The sequence below is a fragment of the Osmerus eperlanus genome, chromosome 4 (genome assembly GCF_963692335.1).
Source record: "Osmerus eperlanus chromosome 4, fOsmEpe2.1, whole genome shotgun sequence".
Classification (NCBI taxonomy): domain Eukaryota; kingdom Metazoa; phylum Chordata; class Actinopteri; order Osmeriformes; family Osmeridae; genus Osmerus; species Osmerus eperlanus.
In genome coordinates, this window is record NC_085021.1 from 23,650,980 (window position 1) to 23,673,545 (window position 22,566).

General features: G+C 47.0%; 2 protein-coding genes across 7 annotated transcripts in view; both read right to left on the minus strand.

Moving 5' to 3' along the window:
- Positions 1–181: 181 nt before the first annotated feature.
- si:dkey-96f10.1 (6-phosphofructo-2-kinase/fructose-2,6-bisphosphatase) lies at positions 182–19,592 on the minus strand. Of its 3 annotated transcripts, XM_062460459.1 has the most exons (16): positions 19,465–19,592; positions 19,237–19,327; positions 14,687–14,812; positions 14,365–14,461; positions 12,282–12,348; positions 12,034–12,108; positions 11,196–11,252; positions 10,698–10,819; positions 10,352–10,559; positions 10,097–10,243; positions 9,725–9,829; positions 8,322–8,451; positions 8,066–8,128; positions 5,431–5,495; positions 812–892; positions 182–698 (listed from the first exon to the last, which is right to left on the minus strand). In XM_062460459.1, the coding sequence occupies exons 2-16, from the start codon at positions 19,316–19,318 to the stop codon at positions 639–641; spliced, it is 1,485 nt and encodes a 494-aa protein (XP_062316443.1). In that variant the 5' UTR covers positions 19,319–19,327; positions 19,465–19,592; the 3' UTR covers positions 182–638. The 3 variants fall into 3 exon arrangements, with proteins under 3 accessions (XP_062316443.1, XP_062316442.1, XP_062316444.1); XM_062460458.1 differs by lacking the exons at positions 19,237–19,327; positions 19,465–19,592 and adding an exon at positions 16,252–16,807; XM_062460460.1 differs by lacking the exons at positions 812–892; positions 19,237–19,327; positions 19,465–19,592 and adding an exon at positions 16,252–16,805.
- A 334-nt stretch (positions 19,593–19,926) lies between these two features.
- Positions 19,927–22,566, minus strand: part of LOC134019503 (neural cell adhesion molecule L1.1-like) — a 32,169-nt gene continuing 29,529 nt past the window's right edge. For 3 of the 4 annotated variants that reach the window (XM_062460456.1, XM_062460454.1, XM_062460457.1), the window contains 2 exons: positions 22,413–22,424; positions 19,927–22,279 (listed from right to left, as the gene is read on the minus strand). In XM_062460456.1, the coding sequence (XP_062316440.1) occupies positions 22,024–22,279; positions 22,413–22,424 (268 nt within the window). In that variant the 3' untranslated portion in view covers positions 19,927–22,023. The remainder of the gene's footprint in view (positions 22,280–22,412; positions 22,425–22,566) is intronic. The other variant, XM_062460455.1, reaches the window with a different exon arrangement.

A 22,566-nucleotide genomic window follows, 5' to 3' on the forward strand; every position in this document is an offset into this window, starting at 1 on the left:
CACTAAAGTAACAAGCCTGGCTTCAAAGAAAGTGCTGATAACAGAAAAATACAGTAACAAAGTATTTGTACTAAGTTACTTCCCATCTCTGATTGTAATAACATTAACAGCACCTTAAGGAGCAGTGTAGAGTATTGTCTTGGCCGATGTTGTTTAGACATGAAAGGAACTTGCACATTAATACAATTTAGAGTTCATGTAATGAAGACAGTTATAATATTTCTGTACAACATGATGTTGCTATGACAATAACCACACATACTATCGCTATGACAGACGTACAGTTTTGCTATGACAACAGACAGGTCAGGGTCAGTACTGGGGTCAGAGTTCAGGGTCAGGGTAGCAACAGTCAGATATAGTCTTGCTAATACAACAGCTTGACAAAGTATTGCTATGACAACAGCCAGACCGTTGCAGTGTTGCTATGACAACAGACAGGTCAGGGTAGGATTCCTGGATGGAGTCCTGTTGACCAGGATGTGTGGTGGTTCTGAGCTGTGCTCCAGATAACAGCACCATCTCACCCCACAACCAGGACTGGTTTCTATAGCAACACCAGACAGAGGCGTGAGTGTTGGTGGATCCTCCCTGGCTCTGCCCCCTCCCTGGCTCCGCCCCCACCCGGCTCTGCCCCTCTACACGTGTTCAGGGACGGTCACCAGCGCCTCCTCTGCTTCTCGGTCCATGTCTACGTTCTGGAACACAGAAGGGGGGGTCTGAGAGAGAGAGTATCTGAGAGTGTGTGGAGTGTGTGAGTTGTGTCAGAGACTGTGTGTGTTTGAGTGTGTGTGTCTGAAAGTGTGTGTACCTGCAGGCTGAGTATGGTAAAGTCTTGCAGTGTTTTGTTGGGGGCGGGACTTGACATTGGGTCATCACAGTCTAGGCTCTCCTGGGGACCAGAGGGGCGGGGCTTAAGTATTATCCACCTATAGGGTGTGCTCTGATTGTTCAGAATCAGGACTGGGCCCAGGCCACACCCTCATCTCTCTGAGCCGGCTGCTTCAGACTCACCTGGACTTGATCAGTGCTTGGACATTGTGTGAGTGTGTGTGTGTGTATGTGTGAGTGTGTGTATGACTGTATGTATGTGTGTTGTGACAACCCTGGATCCAGTAGCCAGGCTAGAAGGCTTCAGCAGCACTAGGAACCGTTGTACAGGCAGTTGCAGGGAGGGATGACAGGGTTCTACAGGAGCAGGTGAGAACCAGACTGACAGGACTGGTACAGTCTTGTAACCCTCTGCTGTATTTACACAGATGTAACCTTGCTCCTCTGGATTTACACAGATGTAACCTTGCTCTGCTGGATTTACGCAGATGTAACCTTGCTCTGCTGGATTTACACAGATGTAACCTTGCTCTGCTGGATTTACGCAGATGTAACTTTGCTCTGCTGGATTTACGCAGATGTAACTTTGCTCTGCTGGATTTACGCAGATGTAACCTTGCTCTGCTGGATTTACGCAGATGTAACCTTGCTCTGCTGGATTTACACAGATGTAACTTTGCTCTGCTGGATTTGCACAGATGTAACCTTGCTCTGCTGGATTTACACAGATGTAACCTTGCTCTGCTGGATTTACACAGATGTAACCGGTGGAAAGGCTGGCGACTAACCTCCAGATTATCCCCTCGACTGAGGACGCATTTCATTTATGGTTTTTGCTTTATTTTTAAGTTGACTTTAGCAAATGCGCTTCTGGGGCCAGTTGCATAAACTTAGTTTAAGACCCTAACCGTAAGACTAGTCTTAGCCTTAGATTGTCATAAACTGTCAGGTTAGACTAGTTTTAGCCTTAGACTGTCTTAAACTGTCAGGTTAGACTTGTCTAATTAAGCCTGTCTGTTGCATAAATAGTAAGACTGACTTAATTTTTGGTAGAAAAGTTAGCCACCTCTCCCCCTGGCTATGCCTTGCAGTAAGGATTTAGTTGCTATGCCAACGATTTGTTAGTACGTCATTATCTTAGCATAATTTATTACAAAATGAATTAAGTTTGTTAATTTTAACTGCAGACATTTTTTACTGGGGTCTGCTTTTCCGCTAAAATGACATTTTATTAAACGAGTGAGTACATGACAACATAACTCACTTTATTGACTCTAGCCTTCTGCCTTGGAGTTGTTGATAAATGGAACTAGCGTTGGGGTTACGTTAAACTTTAAAACGCATACACTATTTGTTAATAAGACAACTTTTTCAATATTGTATTCCTCCAACAAATATAGGTTTTCAGCAGGTTTAAATGTATCAATTGCTCGCCGTTAAGTGTCACTGTTTTATCTGCCTTCTTTTCTTTTTTCTTGAAGTGTCTTATTTTACCCATAATGCAAAGCACAACAGGCTATCTTATAAGTCAGTCTTACGTTAGTCACTGATAGTGAAGCTTTATGCAACAGGTAAATTGAAGTTTCTATGGAAAGTCGGACTTAAAGTTACAGTTAAGTATAAGACTAGATGCATTTTTATGCAACTGGCCACTGTGCGTTAGGGTTAGTAAATGGACTTACCTGCTTAAAACTGCCTCTGGAGTTCCGATCACAACTGTGGCTCCACAGGGTTAAGGCCGCAATATGCTTCTGCGTCTCCGTTTACGGATGGGCGGGCGCACGGATACGGACGGATAGACTGCGTTTATGGTTCTCCGTAGGCTGTGGGTGCTGAAAACAATTCACCGCCAGAAGAGTAGGTGGCGCAACGTTTTTTTGTAAATCGTAGTGGAGTGTTTATTTACCTAGGTTATCGAGAAGTCGGAGCAAATTTACAAATTAGCCGTTTCATCAATAAAATACGCACATTTTCAGCAACTACACTGCCCATTTCTCGTCACATTTTAATTCAGATGCTGATTTACATGTACTGTTTAGCTGAAATATGAATTGTGAAAACTTACAGCAATGGCGGTCAAAGGATTCTGTTCGTCCTGTTTATCCCGGCAACCCCGCCCCTGACGCAAGCGATTCTTAATACTGACCAATCACAGCCAAGGGGGTCTCCGTAGCTCTCTGTCGCTCACGACGGATAGTTAGAAAATTCAGGAGGTGCACGTCGAGCTCTCCGGGGCTCTCCGAGGGCTGACGGAGAGCTCGTAGAGGGCGTTCCTCGGAGAAGAGGGCGTTCCCATGTGTCCGTTTTTCGAAAAACGCAGAAGCATATATAAGCCTTTAAGGCCGCAATATGCTTCTGCGTCTCCGTTTACGGATGGGCGGGCGCACGGATACGCACGGATACGGATGGATAGACTGCGTTTATGGTTCTCCGTAGGCTGTGGGTGCTGAAAACAATTCACCGCCAGAAGAGTAGGTGGCGCAACGTTTTTTTGTAAATCGTAGTGGAGTGTTTATTTACCTAGGTTATCGAGAAGTCGGAGCAAATTTACAAATTAGCCGTTTCATCAATAAAATACGCACATTTTCAGCAACTACACTGCCCATTTCTCGTCACATTTTAATTCAGATGCTGATTTACATGTACTGTTTAGCTGAAATATGAATTGTGAAAACTTACAGCAATGGCGGTCAAAGGATTCTGTTCGTCCTGTTTATCCCGGCAACCCCGCCCCTGACGCAAGCGATTCTTAATACTGACCAATCACAGCCAAGGGGGTCTCCGTAGCTCTCCGTCGCTCACGACGGATAGTTAGAAAATTCAGGAGGTGCACGTCGAGCTCTCCGGGGCTCTCCGAGGGCTGACGGAGAGCTCGTAGAGGGCGTTCCTCGGAGAAGAGGGCGTTCCCATGTGTCCGTTTTTCGAAAAACGCAGAAGCATATATAAGCCTTTACGCTCAATGGTTGTCACTAATGTTGTTTTTGGCGGCCTGTTTTAATTTTAGTTTTAGTCTAGTCTTTGTGTCAAGATGTCATTTTAGTTTTTATAGTTATTATTTTATTTTCATCTAGTTTAAGTCAATGAAAATTGTATTTTAGTCTCTTTTTAATCAAAACAGAAGTACATTTACATTTAGTCATTTAGCAGACGCTCTTATCCAGAGCGACTTACAGTAAGTACAGGGACATTCCCCCTGAGGCAAGTAGGGTGAAGTGCCTTGCCCAAGGACACAACGTCAGTTGGCATGACCGGGAATTGAACAGGCAACCTTCAAATTACTAGCCCGACTCCCTCACCGCTCAGCCAACTGACTCCCTACAGAAGTAGTCTAAGCAGTAATCTCGGGAGGCATGTTAATGCCAAAACCATTTGTTTAAATGTATGTATTGGTCTATAATAAGGTATTCAAAGTAATGTTGATGCCAAATTCAGTTCAGTGTGATTACTATGTGAATGACAAAACTAGCTACAGTATTTGGCCAACAAGGGATGCTTAGTACACATGCAGTCAGTTAGGTAGGAACTAAGAACCCATTTTACACTCTCTCACAAACAAATACACACACACACGCTAGTCACACACGTTTGTCTCCGTCGGTTTCAGCTCCAGTGGCTAACGTTTAAAGCTAACGTCTAAAGGCCGATATATGCTTCTGCGTTTTTCGAAAAACGGACACATGGGAACGCCCTCGTCTCCGTGGAACGCCCTCTACGGGCTCTCCGTCAGCCCTCAGAGAGCCCCGGAGAGCTCGACGTGCACCTCCTGAATTTTCTAACTATCCGTCGTAATTTCGGAGAGCGACGGAGAGCTACGGAGACCCCCTTGGCTGTGATTGGTCAGTATTAAGAACCAGGGGCGGGGGCGTCAGGGGCGGGGTTGCCGTGATAAACAGGACAAACAGAATCCTTTGACCGCCATTGCTGTAAGTTTTTACAATTCATATTTCAGCTAAACAGTACATGTAAATCAGCATCTGAATTAAAATGTGACGAGAAATGGCCAGTGTAGTTGCTGAAAATGTGCATATTTTATTGATGAAACGGCTAATTTGTAAATTTGCTCCGACTTCTCGATAACCTAGTTAAATAAACACTCGACGACGACTTACAAAAAAAAGGTGCGCCACCTACTATTCTGGCGGTGAATTGTTTTCAGCACCCACAGCCTACGGAGAACCATAAACGAAGTCTATCCGTCCATATCCGTGCGTATCCGTGCGCCCGCCCATCCGTAAACGGAGACGCAGAAGCATATTTCGGCCTTAAAGCTAACATTAAAATGAGACACATTAACCACAGCCTCATGAGTTGGCTAATAATAATAACGCGACTAAACGAGACGAAATAACGTTATAACATTTCGTCTTGTTTTTATTTTGTAAACCACATTTCGTCTCGGTCAATATTGCATTATACATTTAATTATAGTCATCGTCACATGACCAGCATTTACGCGTCTCGTTTTCTTCATGTGATAAAGGTTCAATGACAACAATATTTAGTCATAATTTTTGTTGACGAAAACAACACTAGTTGTCACGGTGAGTTAGTGTGTGTGTGTGTGTGTGTATGCACGTGAGTTTGTTCATGATGACTCACCACCGGCCTATCTCTGTGTGTGTTGACAGCTTCAATGTTGAGGAAGAGAGATTCCACCTTACAACCTGAAGGAGAGAGAGGAGAGGATAGAGAGGATCAAGGTGGGAGAATGGTCTTAGTTGATAAATCTGTAAACTTATTAGTCATTTGCATATACCTGGGGCGTCATGTATAAAATATTGCGCAGCTTTCATACCAGAAGATGGCGTACAGCCAAAACTTAAAAGTACCTACGCACAGAAATATTCACATGCATAAAACCGGTCGTACGCCAGGTCCTGCGCAACTTTCCTTTATAAATCGCAATCAACTTGAGATTGACCGCACGTGAACGAGCCACTGACCCCGCCTTGCCTCCTTCCAGAAATGAATATGCAGATGGCCTATAAATGGCCTATAAATGCAGATGGCCTATAAATGCGGCTCTGAGGTCATTTCTTTGTCTGAATTAAAATGGCTAAACACGCTAAAAATAAAAAAATTCACAGACTGTGAGATCAAGGTCCTAATAACAGAGGTGGAGGCGAGGAAATGTGTCCTGTTTGGCGGCCTGTCACCAGGTATTACCAACAAAAGAAAGTCGGCGGAGTGGAACACTGTCACTAGGGCCGTAAATGCTGTGGGTTCGGAGAACCGGACCTGGCATAAATTAAGAAGAAATGGTCTCACAGAGACAATTGCATTTTCCCATGCCAATCTTGTAGTTGCACAGCGAGTATTTCATCTGTGGTAATTCTTGAGCATGCAATATTCACCATATACAGAGGGTGACATGCATTTCCTGAGTGATTTTGTTGTTCGTTTGACACCCTCAAGTTTAACATAAGTTATTAAGTGGTGGCGGATTAAACAGTTAATAGCATTTCCCGTTTGGGTTTTGGCATTTTGATGTGAATCATCCACATCAATGATCAAACTTTTATTAGCGGAGGTAATTATGTTTTTTGAATAGTCAACGTCATAGACGTATGACAGTAACTGCAGTGGAAACTTGATTTTGTAATGTTTGGTGAGTTTCGGTAGCCTGGCTCTGCCCTCCTACATACTTCCGCTCAATTTGGATTTTGCTTCTGTACTAGGTCTGGGATTTCAGTGCATCAGTCGGTTTTCAGAAACACATTTTTTGTAGGTCCAATCAGCGAACAGAGGGAGTGGCTGAGAACGATGACATTGATGTTGTGCGCTAGTTTGAGTTGTAGTTCAGTAATGACGGCGGAGAAAGATGCGAGCGAAGCTGGGAGTCAGGTGGCTGAGCGGTTAGGGAGTCGGGCTAGTAATCTGAAGGTTGCCAGTTCGATTATCGGCCATGCCAAATGAAGTTGTGTCCTTGGGCAAGGCACTTCACCCTACTTGCTTCGGGGGGAATGTCCCTGTACTTACTGTAAGTCGCTCTGGATAAGAGCGTCTGCTAAATGACTAAATGTAAATGTATCCCGCGGTTGTGGCAACGCTGCCAAAGTTAAAGCCGGAGAACAATCCTTGCTGTGTTTCTTTGGTGGTCATGATGTTGTGGCCCTCCTCCCCACGGGGTTCGGGAAAAGTTTGATTTTCCAGCTACGGCAGCTAGCTACGTTACAATAGTGGTGAAGGAGTTGGCTAAGGCGAACGCTAGCGATTGGTTATGGCAGATCCGAGTGCCACTTGGCAGATCCAATAGTTTGAAACTTCAACAGAGTACCCGCCTTCAAGGAAGTTAACGCTTGTCAATGTAGCGATCCCAGACCCTCTGTACAAATGAAATGTACGAGGGTCTGGTTAAGACCAGGCTAGAGTTTCGGCACATTTCAGTTAGAATTTGCCACGTTACAGAGCCAGACAAGACTTTGCGGACGGCCCACACATTCTCACGTCTGCTCAAAAGTTTTTGTGACGGCCCGCACATTCTCATGTCAAGTACATTTTTATACATCACACTGTGTGCGTGAAACCAGCATACGCAAGCTTTTCGTGCGTACGCAGCGTTTATACATGAGGCCCCTGGAAACCAACATCTTAGGAATGCTTGGCTGGACCTGATGTTAGTTTCCTCCAGGATCACAATGACTCATATTGAGAGACTTGTTGCTCTTGTTGGTTAGTTGTAACGGTTTCAAATGATTGTACTCGCTGTGAAATATTTTACTGTTGATTGTTTTTTCTACAGGTACACTCTTGCACTCTTGTGGGGAGTTTCATGTTGTTCAATTGTAACTTGTTTAACTGCATGCTCTTATGGTTCTTCCTTTTGGCACTTATTTGGTTTTCCACAATGTATGCTTCATGTTTTGGCTGCTCGCAATGTTTGGGGCTATCTCGTTGTTATGATCAGTGACCTATGCTCTTTTGTAAAGCTCTCTCTTGGAAGTCGCTTTGAATAAAAGCGTCTGCTAAATGCATAAATGTAATGTAAATGTAATCTGCTATGAGGAGAGAGATGAAGAGCAGAGATATGGAGGTGAGGAGAGAAGGTGAGGGGGAGGGGAGGAGAGAAAGGAGAGGAGAAGGGAGAGGAGGGGAGGAGAGAAGGTGAGGGGATGGGAGGAGAGGAGAGAAGGAGGGGAGGAGAGATGGAGGGAAGGGGGAGGAGAGAAAGAGGGGAGGAGGACCTCTCTTCTCCCTCAGAGGAGAGGAGGAGGAAAGAAGAGAGGAGACTGACCGTAGGCCACTGGTGTGAGCTTCAGCACCGTGTGCAGGGGGCACTTGAGGTAGGGCAACTCATCTGTACAGGGGGAAGGGCAAGGTAGTTAGTGGCCATCTGAAATGCCATCTATAATCATGGAATAATACTGTATTAATATTGTTAATTTGGAAGACACTTTTATCCAGTGGGATATACACAGGTGTTGAAGGTGCTCTGGGTTAGGGTTCACCCCCACTGGCCTGGCTATCCACACCTGGGGCATTAGTTTTACCTGCTGTCTTGTCCAGGAAGTAGGCGAGCAGGCAGCGCATGACGGCCTGGTGACAGACGACAAGCACATTCTCCTGACGCTCCAGCTCCATGATGACCGGTTCCAGACGCTGGACCAGGTCCTCGTAGGACTGACACAAACACACATGCGCACACCATATATACGCGCACACCATATATATACGCACACCATGCAAAATAATTTACATATTTAGATTTTATTTGTTGCGTACATACAGAGACTACTGCCATTATAGTATGATAATAAAACTAGTACCCTGCTAGAGTGGGGATGTGGGGGGAAACTAGTACCCTGCTAGAGTGGGGATGTGGGGGGAAACGAGTACCCTGCTAGAGTGGGGATGTGGGGGGAAACTAGTACCCTGCTAGAGTGGGGATGTGGGGGGAAACGAGTACCCTGCTAGAGTGGGGATGTGGGGGAAAACGAAACTGAGACCAAGAGCAGCACCTACTGGTCAGAAAATATTGCGACAGGAGAGAACCCATTCAAAGTGGCAGTGAAGCGTTTCTATTTTGATGGGCCTATTTACACAAACCGCTCATCCAAACAGCACGACACGCCCTGAGCAGGACACCTTCCAAATTACAACTTCACACGATGCCCGGTTCTTGAGATTATTGAGTCACAAACACATGAACACACAGACATTCCTGGTATTATTATGTGTATTGAAATAAAAAAGAACCCTGTATTCCCCTGTATTCCCTGATGTCTTAGTGATCACAGAGTCAGCTGTAGTCCAAAGCTAAAATAGAGCTAGCCACAATGCAAAATATTTTAGCAATGTGTGAGTCAACTTAAACATTACCAAACAAATGTATATAATTTTACCAGTGGCAGGGTGTTTACAATGTGAGTTGATGAGCTCAGGTCTTTGTGATCGGTTGTGACAGCAGAAATATTAGTAATTGTTTTGGGGGAATTTTGAATGAAAGCAGGGTTAGGGTTAGGTAACTAGTAGGTTAGGGTTAAGTAACCGTAGCCCGACTAAACCATAACTGTGGGCGTGACTGTAAGAAAAGTCATGGAACCCCCACCAGCACATATGCCCTAACCACATTCATTCATTTATTAACTATTATAAATCTAATGGCAATTACACTATGCATAAGCCACCTTATCTCAGTATCTGATTGCACTCATGCTGCTCATTCTTATTCTTATTTTTATATATATTTTATTTTATATTTAATTGTTTTATTCTTAGATTGTTTAGTTCTTAGAAATAGTTAAACTTTTGTACTTTTACTTAATTTAAGATTCGTATATGTTTAGTGTTTTGTACCTCCCTGCCACAGTAAATTCCGTGTTTGTATAACATACATGGCGAATAAACCGAATTCTGATTCATACCCTAACCACATACCCTAACCATGCCCTACCTCTCCTTTAGGGTAGCGGTAGCGGTACTTGTTTTGGTCCCTCAGAGCGAACTCCTCAGGGTAGTGCTGCTGGATCTCTTTGTATGTCATCTCCTCACACACACCCTGGGGAACAAAACACACACCGTCAGAACACACACTGTCAGAATACACACACTCCCAGTCCAACAGATATGGGGAGTCAGGTGGCTGAGCGGTTAAAGAATCGGGCTAGATTCCTGGCCGTGCCCAAATGATGGTGTGTCCTTGGGCAAGGCACTTCACCCTACTTGCCTCGGGGGGAATGTCCCTGTAATTACTGTAAGTCGCTCTGGATAAGAGCGTCTGCTAAATGACTAAATGTAATGTAAATGTAAATATGGTTGTACTCACAGCATCTATCTCGTTGAGGGCCTTCCACTGCTCGTACCCAACTCCCAGCCCCTCTGCTGTCTGGATGGTCCTGCGCATGTGGCTGGTCCACACCTTCAGGTCCCTGATACACTGGCCATGCATGTAGCTGCCCAACGCACTGGCAAACTGGGACACACACACACGTACATGCACACGCATACCTTCAGGACCTGGATACAATAGCCATGCATGTAGCTTCCCAACGCACTGGCAAACTGGGACACACACACGCACCTTGCTCCCACGTGGCGACAGCCCTGAGTCGCCCCCGATGCGCCCCACCAGGTTAAGCTCGCTCTCGCCATGGCGACACAGGTAGATGGAGCGCGGCGTGACATGAATATTCATGAGGTAGTAGACGATGCGACTCTGGATGTGGTCCTGCACACGGTTCACCAGGTACCTACTGCCCACGTTAAATATCTTGATGTAGGACAGGTTCCTACACACACAAACACACACGGTTCACCAGGTACCTACTGCCCACGTTAAATATATTGATGTAGGACAGGTTCCTACACACACACGTGTGCCTGTATGTGTGTGAGAGAGCGTGTGTGTGTGAAAGCTCTGCTGTCACCTGTCCTTGTTGTCGTCCAGAGGCACGTAGGTGACCTTGTAACACTCGATCCTCTTCAGGAAGTCGGCCACCGCCTCTTCCTGGTCACAGCCCACATAGTCTGGGCTGCTCAGCTTCACTTCCTGTAACAGCAACCTAGTTACCTTAGATAACCCTAACCTAGTTACCTCTCATATAAACCCAACCTAGTTACCTTTTATATAACCCTAACTTAGTTACCTATCATATAACTGCTAGGTACCTAGTTACATGTTATATAGATATGAAAACACACCTGTCCTCTCACAATCACAGCACTACCATAGAAACACTTCTGACACATGGCAAAGCAGCACCGAGCACTATCATAGCAACACTTACAGCGCTACCATAGCAACACTCACAGAGCATCCATAGTAATACTCCAAGCATTACCATAGCAACATTCACTGAGCTACCATAACAACACTCGCAATGCTAACATAGCAACACTCACAGCACTAACATAGGAATACTCACTTTGATATTCTCAGCTATGATCTCTGGATCGTCACACAGAGACTCCACAAAGAATACCTGGAAAGGCAAAACACACAGCATGGGTTAGCAACACACACACAGCCTGGGTTAGCAACACACACACACAGCCTGGGTTAGCAACACACACAGCATGGGTTAGCAACACACACACACAGCCTGGGTTAGCAACACACACAGCCTGGGTTAGCAACACACACACACAGCATGGGTTAGCAACACACACACACACAGCCTGGGTTAGCAACACACACACACAGCCTGGGTTAGCAACACACACACAGCCTGAGTTAGCAACACACACACACAGCCTGGGTTAGCAACACACACAGCCTGGGTTAGCAACACACACAGCCTGGGTTAGCAACACACACACACAGTCTGGGTTAGCAACACACACACACACACAGCCTGGGTTAGCAACACACACACACACACACAGCCTGGGTTAGCAACACACACACAGTCTGGGTTAGCAACACACACACACACACACATCCTGGGTTAGCAACACACACACACAGCCTGGGTTAGCAACACACACACACAGCCTGGGTTAGCAACACACACAGCCTGGGTTAGCAACACACACACACAGTCTGGGTTAGCAACACACACACACACACAGCCTGGGTTAGCAACACACACAGCCTGGGTTAGCAACACACACAGCCTGGGTTAGCAACACACACACAGTCTGGGTTAGCAACACACACACACACAGCCTGGGTTAACAACACACACACACAGCCTGGGTTAGCAACACACACAGTCTGGGTTAGCAACACACACACACACAGCCTGGGTTAGCCACACACACCTTGTATCCGTTGTCCTTGGCGAAGCCGAGGATGACGTCTCTGCGTTCTGTGGTGGTGTTGGTGGCATCAAACACCTGGGAAGGGAGGATGAGGGAGGAGCCACAGTGATGCTAAAGGTCAAGGGGTCACCCTGACGGTGATGCTAAAGGTCAAGGGGTTACCCTGTCAAATATGCTAAAGGTCAAGGGGACACCCTGAAAATTATGCTAAAGGTCAAGGGGTCACCCCAGGGCTAGGCTAGACTCACCGCCACCTGGCCCTGCTTCTGGGTGAAGTAGGAACACACGTCCTTCAAGGCACTGATGGCACAGGCCCTGGGGGAGGGGGAAGCAGGGGGGAAGAGCAGGGAGGAGGGGGAAGGAGAGGATATGGGATGCAGAGGAGTAGGGAGAGACATAGATGGGGAGGGGAGGGAGAGACAGAGATGGGGAGGGGAGGGAGAGACAGAGATGGGGAGGGGAGGGAGAGAGATGGGGAGGGGAGAGACAGAGATGGGGAGGGGAGGGAGAGACAGAGATGGGGAGGGGAGAGACAGAGATGGGGAGGGGAAGGAGAGACAGAGATGGGGAGGGGAGGGAGAGAGATGGGGAGGGGAGAGACAGAGATGGGGAGGGGAGAGACAGAGATGGGGAGGGGAGGGAGAGACAGAGATGGGGAGGGGAGAGACAGAGATGGGGAGGGGAAGGAGAGACAGAGATGGGGAGGGGAGGGAGAGAGATGGGGAGGGGAGAGACAGAGATGGGGAGGGGAGAGACAGAGATGGGGAGGGGAGAGACAGAGATGGGGAGGGGAGAGACAGAGATGGGGAGGGGAAGGAGAGACAGAGATGGGGAGGGGAGGGAGAGAGATGGGGAGGGGAGAGACAGAGATGGGGAGGGGAGAGACAGAGATGGGGAGGGGAGGGAGAGACAGAGATGGGGAGGGGAGAGACAGAGATGGGGAGGGGAAGGAGAGACAGAGATGGGGAGGGGACGGAGAGACAGGGGATGAGTGAGAATAGACCAGCCTAACTGGTTCATACTCCAGTAAAACATTGAATATAAATGTTTAAAGGTCTCATGACATGACATTTTCACTTTAGGAGGTTATTTAACATTAATATGAGTTCCCCTAGCCTGCCTTTGGTCCCCCGGTGGCTAGAAATTTCGATAGGTGTAAACCAAGCCCTGGGTGTTCTTCTCCGCCTTTGAGAAAATGAAAGCTCAAACGCTCGGTTTTGAAAATGTTCTTATTATGACGTCCTAATAGGGAAGGTTACCTCCCCTTTCTCTGATTTGCCCGCCCAGAGAATCTGGCACGCCCATGAGAAACTGAGCTACTATGACCGTGCAAGTGCGATATCGGTTTTTCCTCGAGAGACATCATGGCTTGCAAACGAAAGAAGCATTACAGTTGCTCAGTGTTTGGATGTACAAATGAAAACCAAAGTCTTTTTACAGGTCCTTCATCCGAACCTCTGAAGAACCAGTGGCTTATTTAAATTTTCTCTGGAAATGTGGCGATACAACTTCCCAAAGTTTTGTATGTCTGCGCCAAACATTTCAGCGACGACTGTTTCCTAAACTTGGGCCAATACAAAGTTGGCCTTGCCTACCGTCTGAAATTAAAGTCTGGATCAGTACCAACTCTCCTTGGTCCAGCTACAAACCTCGGACAAGTAAGTCAACTAACGCTATATCATTTTGTTGCTTTACTGTATATGGGTACCTAGCTTGTTACCCTTAGAATGTGGCTGTAACATTAGCTCTGCAGCTAACAGCTAACAGCCCAGTGTTGCTAATGTAAAGGTAGATAGCATCAAGTATGTGTGTGAATACACACACTGTAACATCAGTGTTGTACCCTTCTTTGTTATGTGGATAACCGCCATAACCCTGTTCTGGTGCGCGATATCCGCCTTTCCCCATTGAAATGACTATGAGTGTGCACCTGTGCAAACCAGGGTGATCAGATGAGACTAAACATGCTTAGCTTGTATCTTCTTGCACCTGGAATATATATACAAAAGTAAAAAATTGAGTACTAATTTGACCTTGTTGTCTCTACACAGGCCAGCACACCCCCACCCTCCACCTTGCCCCGCCTCTCTCCTCCTCATAGCATTTAAAGCTACAGACACAGAAACGGCACATCCTGAGGAAAGCTCATTGTGTGACTGCTCGTAGTGGCTGTAATTCTGCACCAAGGCTGAATTTCGGGAAAGAGACTTCAGATACAGTATTAGGGGACCACTAAGGCCTATATAAAAGCATCCAAAAACAGCATGTCATGGGTTAAGTAAAAAAACTGTCCGACTGGCTCATGCCCCATAAACATGCTGTTGGTCGTACTTGCGTATCTTCATGGCCTCCTGGTTGTCGGGTCTGAAGAACTCGTAGTTCTTGTAGGAGCGTGTGGCATCCCGGCGGTACTGGCCAACGTTGAACACTGTTACAGAAGTGACATCACAAGAAGCTGGTGTGGACTCCGATCCAGGGAGGTTGTACCATAACCTACATCTGGTGTTGAGCTAGCTAGCTCCTAGGTCCAACCTACCTCTTGTGTTTATCTAACCAGCTCCTAGCTACAAGCTACCTCTTGTGTTTATCTAGCTAGCTCCTAGCTACAAGCTACCTCTTGTGTTTATCTAGCTAGCTCCTAGCTACAAGCTACCTCTGGTGGGAACTCCTATCCAGTTGAGGTATCTGGTCAGCTTCTTGGAGATGTAGGTCTTCCCCCTGGCTGGCAGACCCACCATCACAATCATGGTAGGAGAGTTGGTGAACTGGGGCACTGAGGCTGAGGAGCAAAACACATAACAGTGTGTAACACAGATCTCCTCTTCACTCATCACACACCCAAGACCTGAAACCAGGAATCTGCTACAGACCATCCTGCTACAGACTCATCCTGCTACTGACCAACCTTCTACAGACCCAACCTGCTATAGGGCCAACCTGCTAATGTACCTCTTTCACCAGTCCAGAGCCCAGCCCTGCTGTCTCCTTCACCCCCCTGCTGTCTCCTTCACCCCCCTGCTGTCTCCTTCACCCCCCTGCTGTCTCCTTCACCCCCCTGCTCCCTCCTTCACCCCCCTGCTCCCTCCTTCACCCCCCTGCTGTCTCCTTCACCCCCCTGCTCACTCCTTCACCCCCCTGCTGTCTCCTTCACCCCCCTGCTCACTCCTTCACCCCCCTGCTGTCTCCTTCACCCCCCTGCTGTCTCCTTCACCCCCCTGCTGTCTCCTTCACCCCCCTGCTCACTCCTTCACCCCCCTGCTCACTCCTTCACCCCCCTGCTGTCTCCTTCACCCCCCTGCTGTCTCCTTCACCCCCCTGCTCACTCCTTCACCCCCCTGCTGTCTCCTTCACCCCCCTGCTCCCTCCTTCACCCCCCTGCTGTCTCCTTCACCCCCCTGCTCACTCCTTCACCCCCCTGCTGTCTCCTTCACCCCCCTGCTCCCTCCTTCACCCCCCTGCTGTCTCCTTCACCCCCCTGCTGTCTCCTTCACCCCCCTGCTGTCTCCTTCACCCCCCTGCTGTCTCCTTCACCCCCCTGCTGTCTCCTTCACCCCCCTGCTCACTCCTTCACCCCCCTGCTGTCTCCTTCACCCCCCTGCTGTCTCCTTCACCCCCCTGCTGTCTCCTTCACCCCCCTGCTCACTCCTTCACCCCCCTGCTGTCTCCTTCACCCCCCTGCTCACTCCTTCACCCCCCTGCTGTCTCCTTCACCCCCCTGCTCCCTCCTTCACAACACGATATCATAGTGGGAGAGTTTTTACACAATACATGTCATTGCACACAGACTCACACACAAGCACACACATGACACACACGCACACACAGACTTTGCCCTAGGGGTGAATGGCCCTCAGGTCTTGCAGTAGGTCCACGTGGATTACACATTACATACACACCCCACATTACACACACCACATTACATACTAGATGACACACACACCACATTAAATACACACAATTATATACACACACACTGAATACACGCACCTTCATCCAACATGCATCACACCTTCTTCAAATTCCAAATAACACATGCATGTGTGTGAGAGTGGTTGGTGTGTGTGTGTGTGTGTGTGTGTGTGTGTGTGTGTGTGTGTGTGTGTGTGTGTGTGTGTGTGTGTGTGTGAGAGTAGCTTTTGTGTGTGTGTGCATGTGTGTGAGAGTAGCTTGTGTGTGTGTGCATGTGTGTGAGAGTGGTTGGTGTGTGTGTGTACTCACAGCCCCTGCGTCGGGTCAGCTTACTGTTCACCCAGATCTTCTCTAGAGGGTTCTGGGTCAGTTTAGTCTGGTTCTGCCTTGATATCTGATACATGTTTTCCCAATAACTGGGTGAGTGTATAAGTGTGTGTGACTGAGAGAAGAGGTGCAGAGAGATATCGAGAATGATAGATTGGGTGTGTGTGTGTGTGGGAGAGAGAGAACAAGCGTGTGTGAATGTGTGAAAGTGAGAGAAAGTGAAGGAGTGACAGTGGCTTTATCAACACACAGATCAAGGGAGGGCTTTATTGAAATCACAAGCTCCTGATTGGATAAGCCACCTGTCATTAATACATTTCAGCCTATAAAGTCCACAGGAAGGGGGGCTATGGATGTTCACCTACTAAACCTGGTGCCTCTTTGTATAGAGTTTCTAGTATAGCTTTTCTAGTAAAGAGTTTCTGGTAAATAGAGTTTCTAGTTTAGATATTATTGTATTGATTGTATTCTAGTCTTAAGGTTTTCCAGGTCTTCTCTGAGGGTTTAGCTCTCTGGTGTTAAGACTGTGAGGAACTGTTGACCTGTTCACAGTAAACAGCTCAACAATAGAGTAGAGCTACACCATGACAGTAGAGCTACACAAGGACAGCAAAGCTACACCAGGACAGTAGAGCTACACCAGGACAGCAAAGCTTCACCAGGACAGTAGAGCTACACCAGGACAGCAAAGCTACACCAGGACAGTAGAGCTACACCAGGACAGTAGAGCTACACCAGGACAGCAAAGCTACCCCAGGACAGCAAAGCTACACCAGGACAGTAGAGCTACACCAGGACAGTAGAGCTACACCAGGACAGCAAAGCTACACCAGGACAGTAGAGCTACACCAGGACAGTAGAGCTACACCAGGACAGCAAAGATACACCAGGACAGCAAAGCTACCCCAGGACAGTAGAGCTACACCAGGACAGTAGAGCTACACCAGGACAGCAAAGATACACCAGGACAGCAAAGCTACCCCAGGACAGTAGAGCTACACCAGGACAGTAGAGCTACACCAGGACAGTAGAGCTACACCAGGACAGCAAAGATACACCAGGACAGCAAAGCTACCCCAGGACAGTAGAGCTACACCAGGACAGCAAAGCTTCACCAGGACAGTAGAGCTACACCAGGACAGTAGAGCTCCACCAGGACAGTAGAGCAACACCACTAAAAGCTAGTCTCCTGCAGCCACACTACTGCTGGACGCCAACGTGAAATGGAAGTAGGGTTGGGTATTGTTTCAATTTGATTGATTCCGATTCTGGTTATCGAATCGGGTTCATCGAATATTGATTCCGATTTGAAAGAAATTTGGAGAGAAAAAAATACACGAATATAATGTTATTTTAGCTAGCTCTGATTCTGATGTGCAAATAGACACAGGAGAATATCCATTGATATTTCTGTAAAAAATGTTCTGTATTTATTCAACAAATTTGTAGGCCTATTATCTTATCCTGTAGGCTACTATACACTATATAATGAAAAGCATCCAAAGTTGATATCAAATTATGAGATGGAAATAAATACGAGGGAGGGGGTAGCCTAACCTACAATTTCTGGGAAAATTGTTAAGTTTACTTGTGGGTCGCCCCATTTGTGCGTAGTGTCTGACCGTGCTGCTATCAAATACCAAATTAATGTGAACACTGCTGATACAGCTCTGCAGCTAGCTATCTAACCTACTATAGCAGTGGTTCTCAGCCCTGATTCAAATAAATGGTCTTACTAGGCTTCGGCATAGCTGGATAACGACCTATTCATTTGAATCAGGAGTGTTGGAGCAGGGAAATATCTAAAACATGCAGGACAGGGGGTCCATGAGGACCAGGGTTGAGAAGCAATGTACTATCAGAAACACTAAGCTAGCTAACTCCTACGTTCATCAAGACTCACTTTTTTTCTGACATCTTAGAAAGTCAAAGCTGGAGTCACCAGAAGATTGTCTGTGGAGACAGCAACTCCAATCCTCAACAAGCAATTTAGCCTTTTTTGTGCCCCACTCTGCCATTTTTGTTTCGTTTTGTCAGGCGATCATTTAATAGAGACAGTAGGCCAGAAAAGTTTTGGCTTTATATTTGAGTTGTAAAGTCAGCCCATCAGCCTATAGCCATGTGAAAGGCTCAACTGGGGGATAACAAGCGACAGTGCGGAAGAAACCTCTTGCAAATTTGTAATTTTATCTACGTAAAAATACCACCAAGGGATCGTAATACCCTTCGTAATAAAGTTAGGAACCGAAGTGAGGAATAAAGCATAAAATGTAACTTTGCTTTGATTTGGTTCTTTCTCTACCTTATCTCTCACTCTCTACATCCACTCCCTTTCTACCTCCTCTCCCCCCTGTGTGGTAATGTCATTGCACTGTGTGGTGTTGCAGCTCTGGGTGTACGTTGCCATGTCCTGTTCACAAGCCTCCCTCTGCTCTTGTACCATGCAGCACACTGCTAATGAAGACCAGGGTGGGAGGAAGGGAGAGGGAAGGCAGTAGAGACAGAGAGAGGGAGACAGAGAGAGAGAGAGAGAGAGAGAGAGAGAGAGAGAGAGAGAGAGAGAGAGAGAGAGAGAGAGAGAGAGAGGGAGAGGGAGAGAGACAGAGGGAGAGGGAGAGAGACAGAGGTAGAGGGAGAGGGAGAGGGAGAGAGACATAGGAAAGACAGTAGAGATGGAGACAGAGAGAGGGAGAAGACGGCAGAGATGAAAGCCTGTATTGAGAGACTGTGTTTTTATTCCGATTCTGCAGTTCTTATGGACAACGATAAGCGATAATCAGATATCATCAACAGCAGAATATGATGCCCACGCACAAACCAGGCTACACTACGCATTCAATTCAAGCGAAGTCTATGTAATACACCTAGGCCGGTGTTGAGTGGACTGCTTGACAATCCCGACACGTTGAGCTTTAGCAGTTAGTTGCTCAACCACTATCGTCTTGACAGTGTGTGTGTGTGACTCACCGTGGGGTCGCTGGAAGCGCGGTATCCTAGGCGCGCCCCCCGTCTGCTCAGTCATGTCTTGCGTAATCTCCGCCCAGTTCATATTCCGAATCTATTCTGGGCAGAACGCAGGTGGTGCTCAATGGTGAGTGAGTGTGCGCGTGTTTTTGTTTGTGTGATCGGCTCGCGGACGGTGCGGGCTGTTGTCGTCTACAGAGCAGAATGAATCCCGTCCTCCAAGCCTACCACATTGGTTGTTCACCGGATTCAGCCCCTAGATTCACCGGCCATGTAGACGTCATATTGGGCACAGGACGTATCCGCAGTTTACCCTTTTACTACCGATGTGTGAGCTCCCCTCATGTGGGTTTCATAAACCGGAAGATACATGGTGCGGACGGCCCCGCCTCCCACTCCTCCCAACACGCCCTCGAGACGCCTTCATACCGATGCTGGAGACTGTTCAAGTTTCAGGTTTAAGTTTCGTAACAGGTATTGGAATTCTTTGGTCCTGCTCCTCCCAGCCTAGCGGCCTGTCTAATCTCTAATCAATCTGTAAAACGGATTCCTAACATATATGAACTGCTCTACTCATCGTCAATGTGAAACAATACAAACAATAAATAATATTAAAATGGAATGATACTGAATAATTCACCTAACAATTGAGTCCAGCTGGAGCACACCCACCCACAAAAACTCCCATTGGCAGGTGAGGATATGTAATGTGTTTATTACAGGTTAGATACAGCGCACGATGCAACAAGCAGGTACAATATCAGTATACCTAAACACTGCAACATCCTGTGTGTGTGTGTGTCTCCGAACCCAACCTCGTCCTAAACACACACACACTCCCAAAGTACCGCAGATCTCCCTGCTCCTAGGGCCACAGGGTAGAACTGACCTCTCATATTTCTGCTTTTTGCTATTATTTATAACCCAAGATTTTATGTAGATCTTTTTTGAGTGTTTATATTAAGAAAAGGCTTCAACAGGCAGATAGACATAACCATTCAGACAGACAGACAGGCAGGCAGACAGTCAGCCACCCAGACAGGCAGAGACAGACATAATGAAAACCAGCCAGGCTGGGACAGCATAGAGGAGACCCCTCCTCCTCCTCCCCCCATCGTTTCTGGTCACGGCTGTTATGAGGATGTTGTGTATTGTTCAATATTTTCTGCTAATTCTCTAGCGCTAAAGCAACAGATGGTGAGCAGGTCTTCCTCTGGGTTGCTAGCCAGCCCCACAGGACTGCAAGCATCTGATAAGCTACTAAAACTAGGGGATCAAAAAGAACACAGTTCAGTTTTAGTCAAAAGCAATTGAGGAAAAAATGACAATCGTTAAGGTTCTATGTACATTCAGAGAATTAACTTCCGCTTCTCTTCTCCTCTTAACCTCAGTCTACCTGTACCTCCCTCCTCTCCCTCCCTCCTCCCCCTCTTTTCCTTTCTCCCCCTCTTCTTCCTCCTACCTCTCCCTGCACCTCTCTCTCTCCCTCCCTCTCTCCTTCATAGGAGCCAGTTTAGCTACAGATGGCTCCTGGATTTGTTGAAGTAGGCTTCAAACAGTGTGTTTGCATATGTGTGAGTGTCAAATGTATATGGAGGTGCTTTTATTTGTGTGTGTGGGCGTTGGGAGAATGGATGGATGGATGGGTAGATGGGTAGATGGATGGATGGATGGATGGGTGGAGGGATGAAAACAGAGTGACAAGGAGGCCAAACTCTCTTAAGGCATATCTCTCATCACTGTATGTCTGGGTTTGAGATTGAGAGCATGCATGCACTCACACACACGCGCCTCTGAGAACATGCATCTTAGGTATAGGAAGCTACTGCCACACACACAGCTCACAGTAAGTCATTCCAAACACATTCTCACACACTAGCAAAGACACAGGAAAAGACTGAAGACACAAGACAAATGATAAAGCACGTGTAAAAATGTATGGAAAATTGAATTCATGGTAAATTAATATTGGTCCCAAAAAGCATCAATGACATGGTCTCTAAGATGTTAAGTTTGTCACTGTTTTATATATACAGACCAGGGGTGAACCAAATGTATATGTTACTTTTAGGATGCATGTTTAAAGTTGTTTTCTCTCTTGAACAGAGATCTTATTGGGATTTTTAATTTTGTTTGAATTGTTTATCACTTGTATTATTGTTTTTATTGATTTTATGTAAAGCACCTTGAGCTACAATTCTTGTATGAAATGTGCTATATAAATAAAGTCTTACTTACTTACTTACTTACTGCTCTCTCTCTCCATCCTCTCTCTCTCATCCTCTCTCTATCCTCTCTCTCTCTCCATTCTCTCTCCCTCCATCCTCTCTCTCCCTCCATCCTCTCTCTCCCTCCATCCATCCTCTTACCCCCTCTCGCTCTCTCTCCTTCCTCTCCTCCCTCTATCTCCAGGGCATGACACAGCTCTAGGACAGTGCTCATGACTAGAACTGAGAGGGGGTTTGCCAGTGTGTATGTGTGTGTGTGTTGGTCTATCATGTGTATGACGTAAAATTGGAGAGAAGGCAAGACAAAATGTAAACAACTTCACATACACCTGTGAAATGCACTGGACTTCTGGGGTGTGTTGATGCATCAGTGTGTGTGTCTGTGTGTGTCTGTGTGTTTTGGCGTCAAAGGCAGTTGAGTCAGGGTAAGACTAGTCAGTTCCTTACTGTCTTGATCCAGGCAGTATGGTGTATTTAAGTGTGTGTGTAAGAGAGTGAGTGTTTGTGTCTGTGTTAGTCAGTGTATGTGTGAATGTGTGTGTGTGAATGTGTGAGCGTGTATCTAACTGGGCATATTAAGTATGGCGGAGAGGGAGGGAGCCAGAGGAGGGGGAGGAGCCGGATTCTCAGGGGAGGCGGGGCCAGAACTCTCATTGCCGTGGGGAACAGGTCCTCTTCCGCTGTACTGGCCAATGAAAGAGCCATCCTCGTTGAACTGGATGTCCACGCTGTCTCCGTACTCGGCCAGGGAGTCGTCGCTGGGCAGCTTGCTGTCTGCGCCCAGCGAGGGACTGGCCGAGCGCTTCTCATCCACGTCACTGGGACAGGCAGGAGGGTCATGTTAATCCACATACTGACAGACAGGATGGTATTTATACTACAGAGTCCATAGAGACAGAAACGGAAAAACCACTGAGAAGGAGCAGAGATTAAATCAGCTGAAGCACTCACCTCTCCAGGGATCTGCAGAACCCAGCATGGAGGAGGAGAGGAAGAGAAGAAGGATAGAAGTAGGGGAGGATAAGGAGGGTAGAAGAAGAGGGAGAGGGAAGGTGGAGAGGAAGCAGAGCAGCTAGGTTGTTCAACAGGACTTGCAGAGCAGTCT

What these genes read in the sequence shown, in the direction of transcription:
- si:dkey-96f10.1 (XM_062460458.1), bottom strand. Translation starts at nt 16,345, where the DNA reads ATGTATCAGATATCAAGGCAGAACCAGACTAAACTGACCCAGAACCCT. An exon ending in TCATAGCTGAGAATATCAAA is followed by an intron (nt 10,820 to 11,195) that starts GTGAGTATTCCT and finishes TTGCTGTTACAG; the next exon opens with GAAGTGAAGCTGAGCAGCCC. An exon ending in CTTCCTGGACAAGACAGCAG is followed by an intron (nt 8,129 to 8,321) that starts GTAAAACTAATG and finishes CCCCCTGTACAG; the next exon opens with ATGAGTTGCCCTACCTCAAG.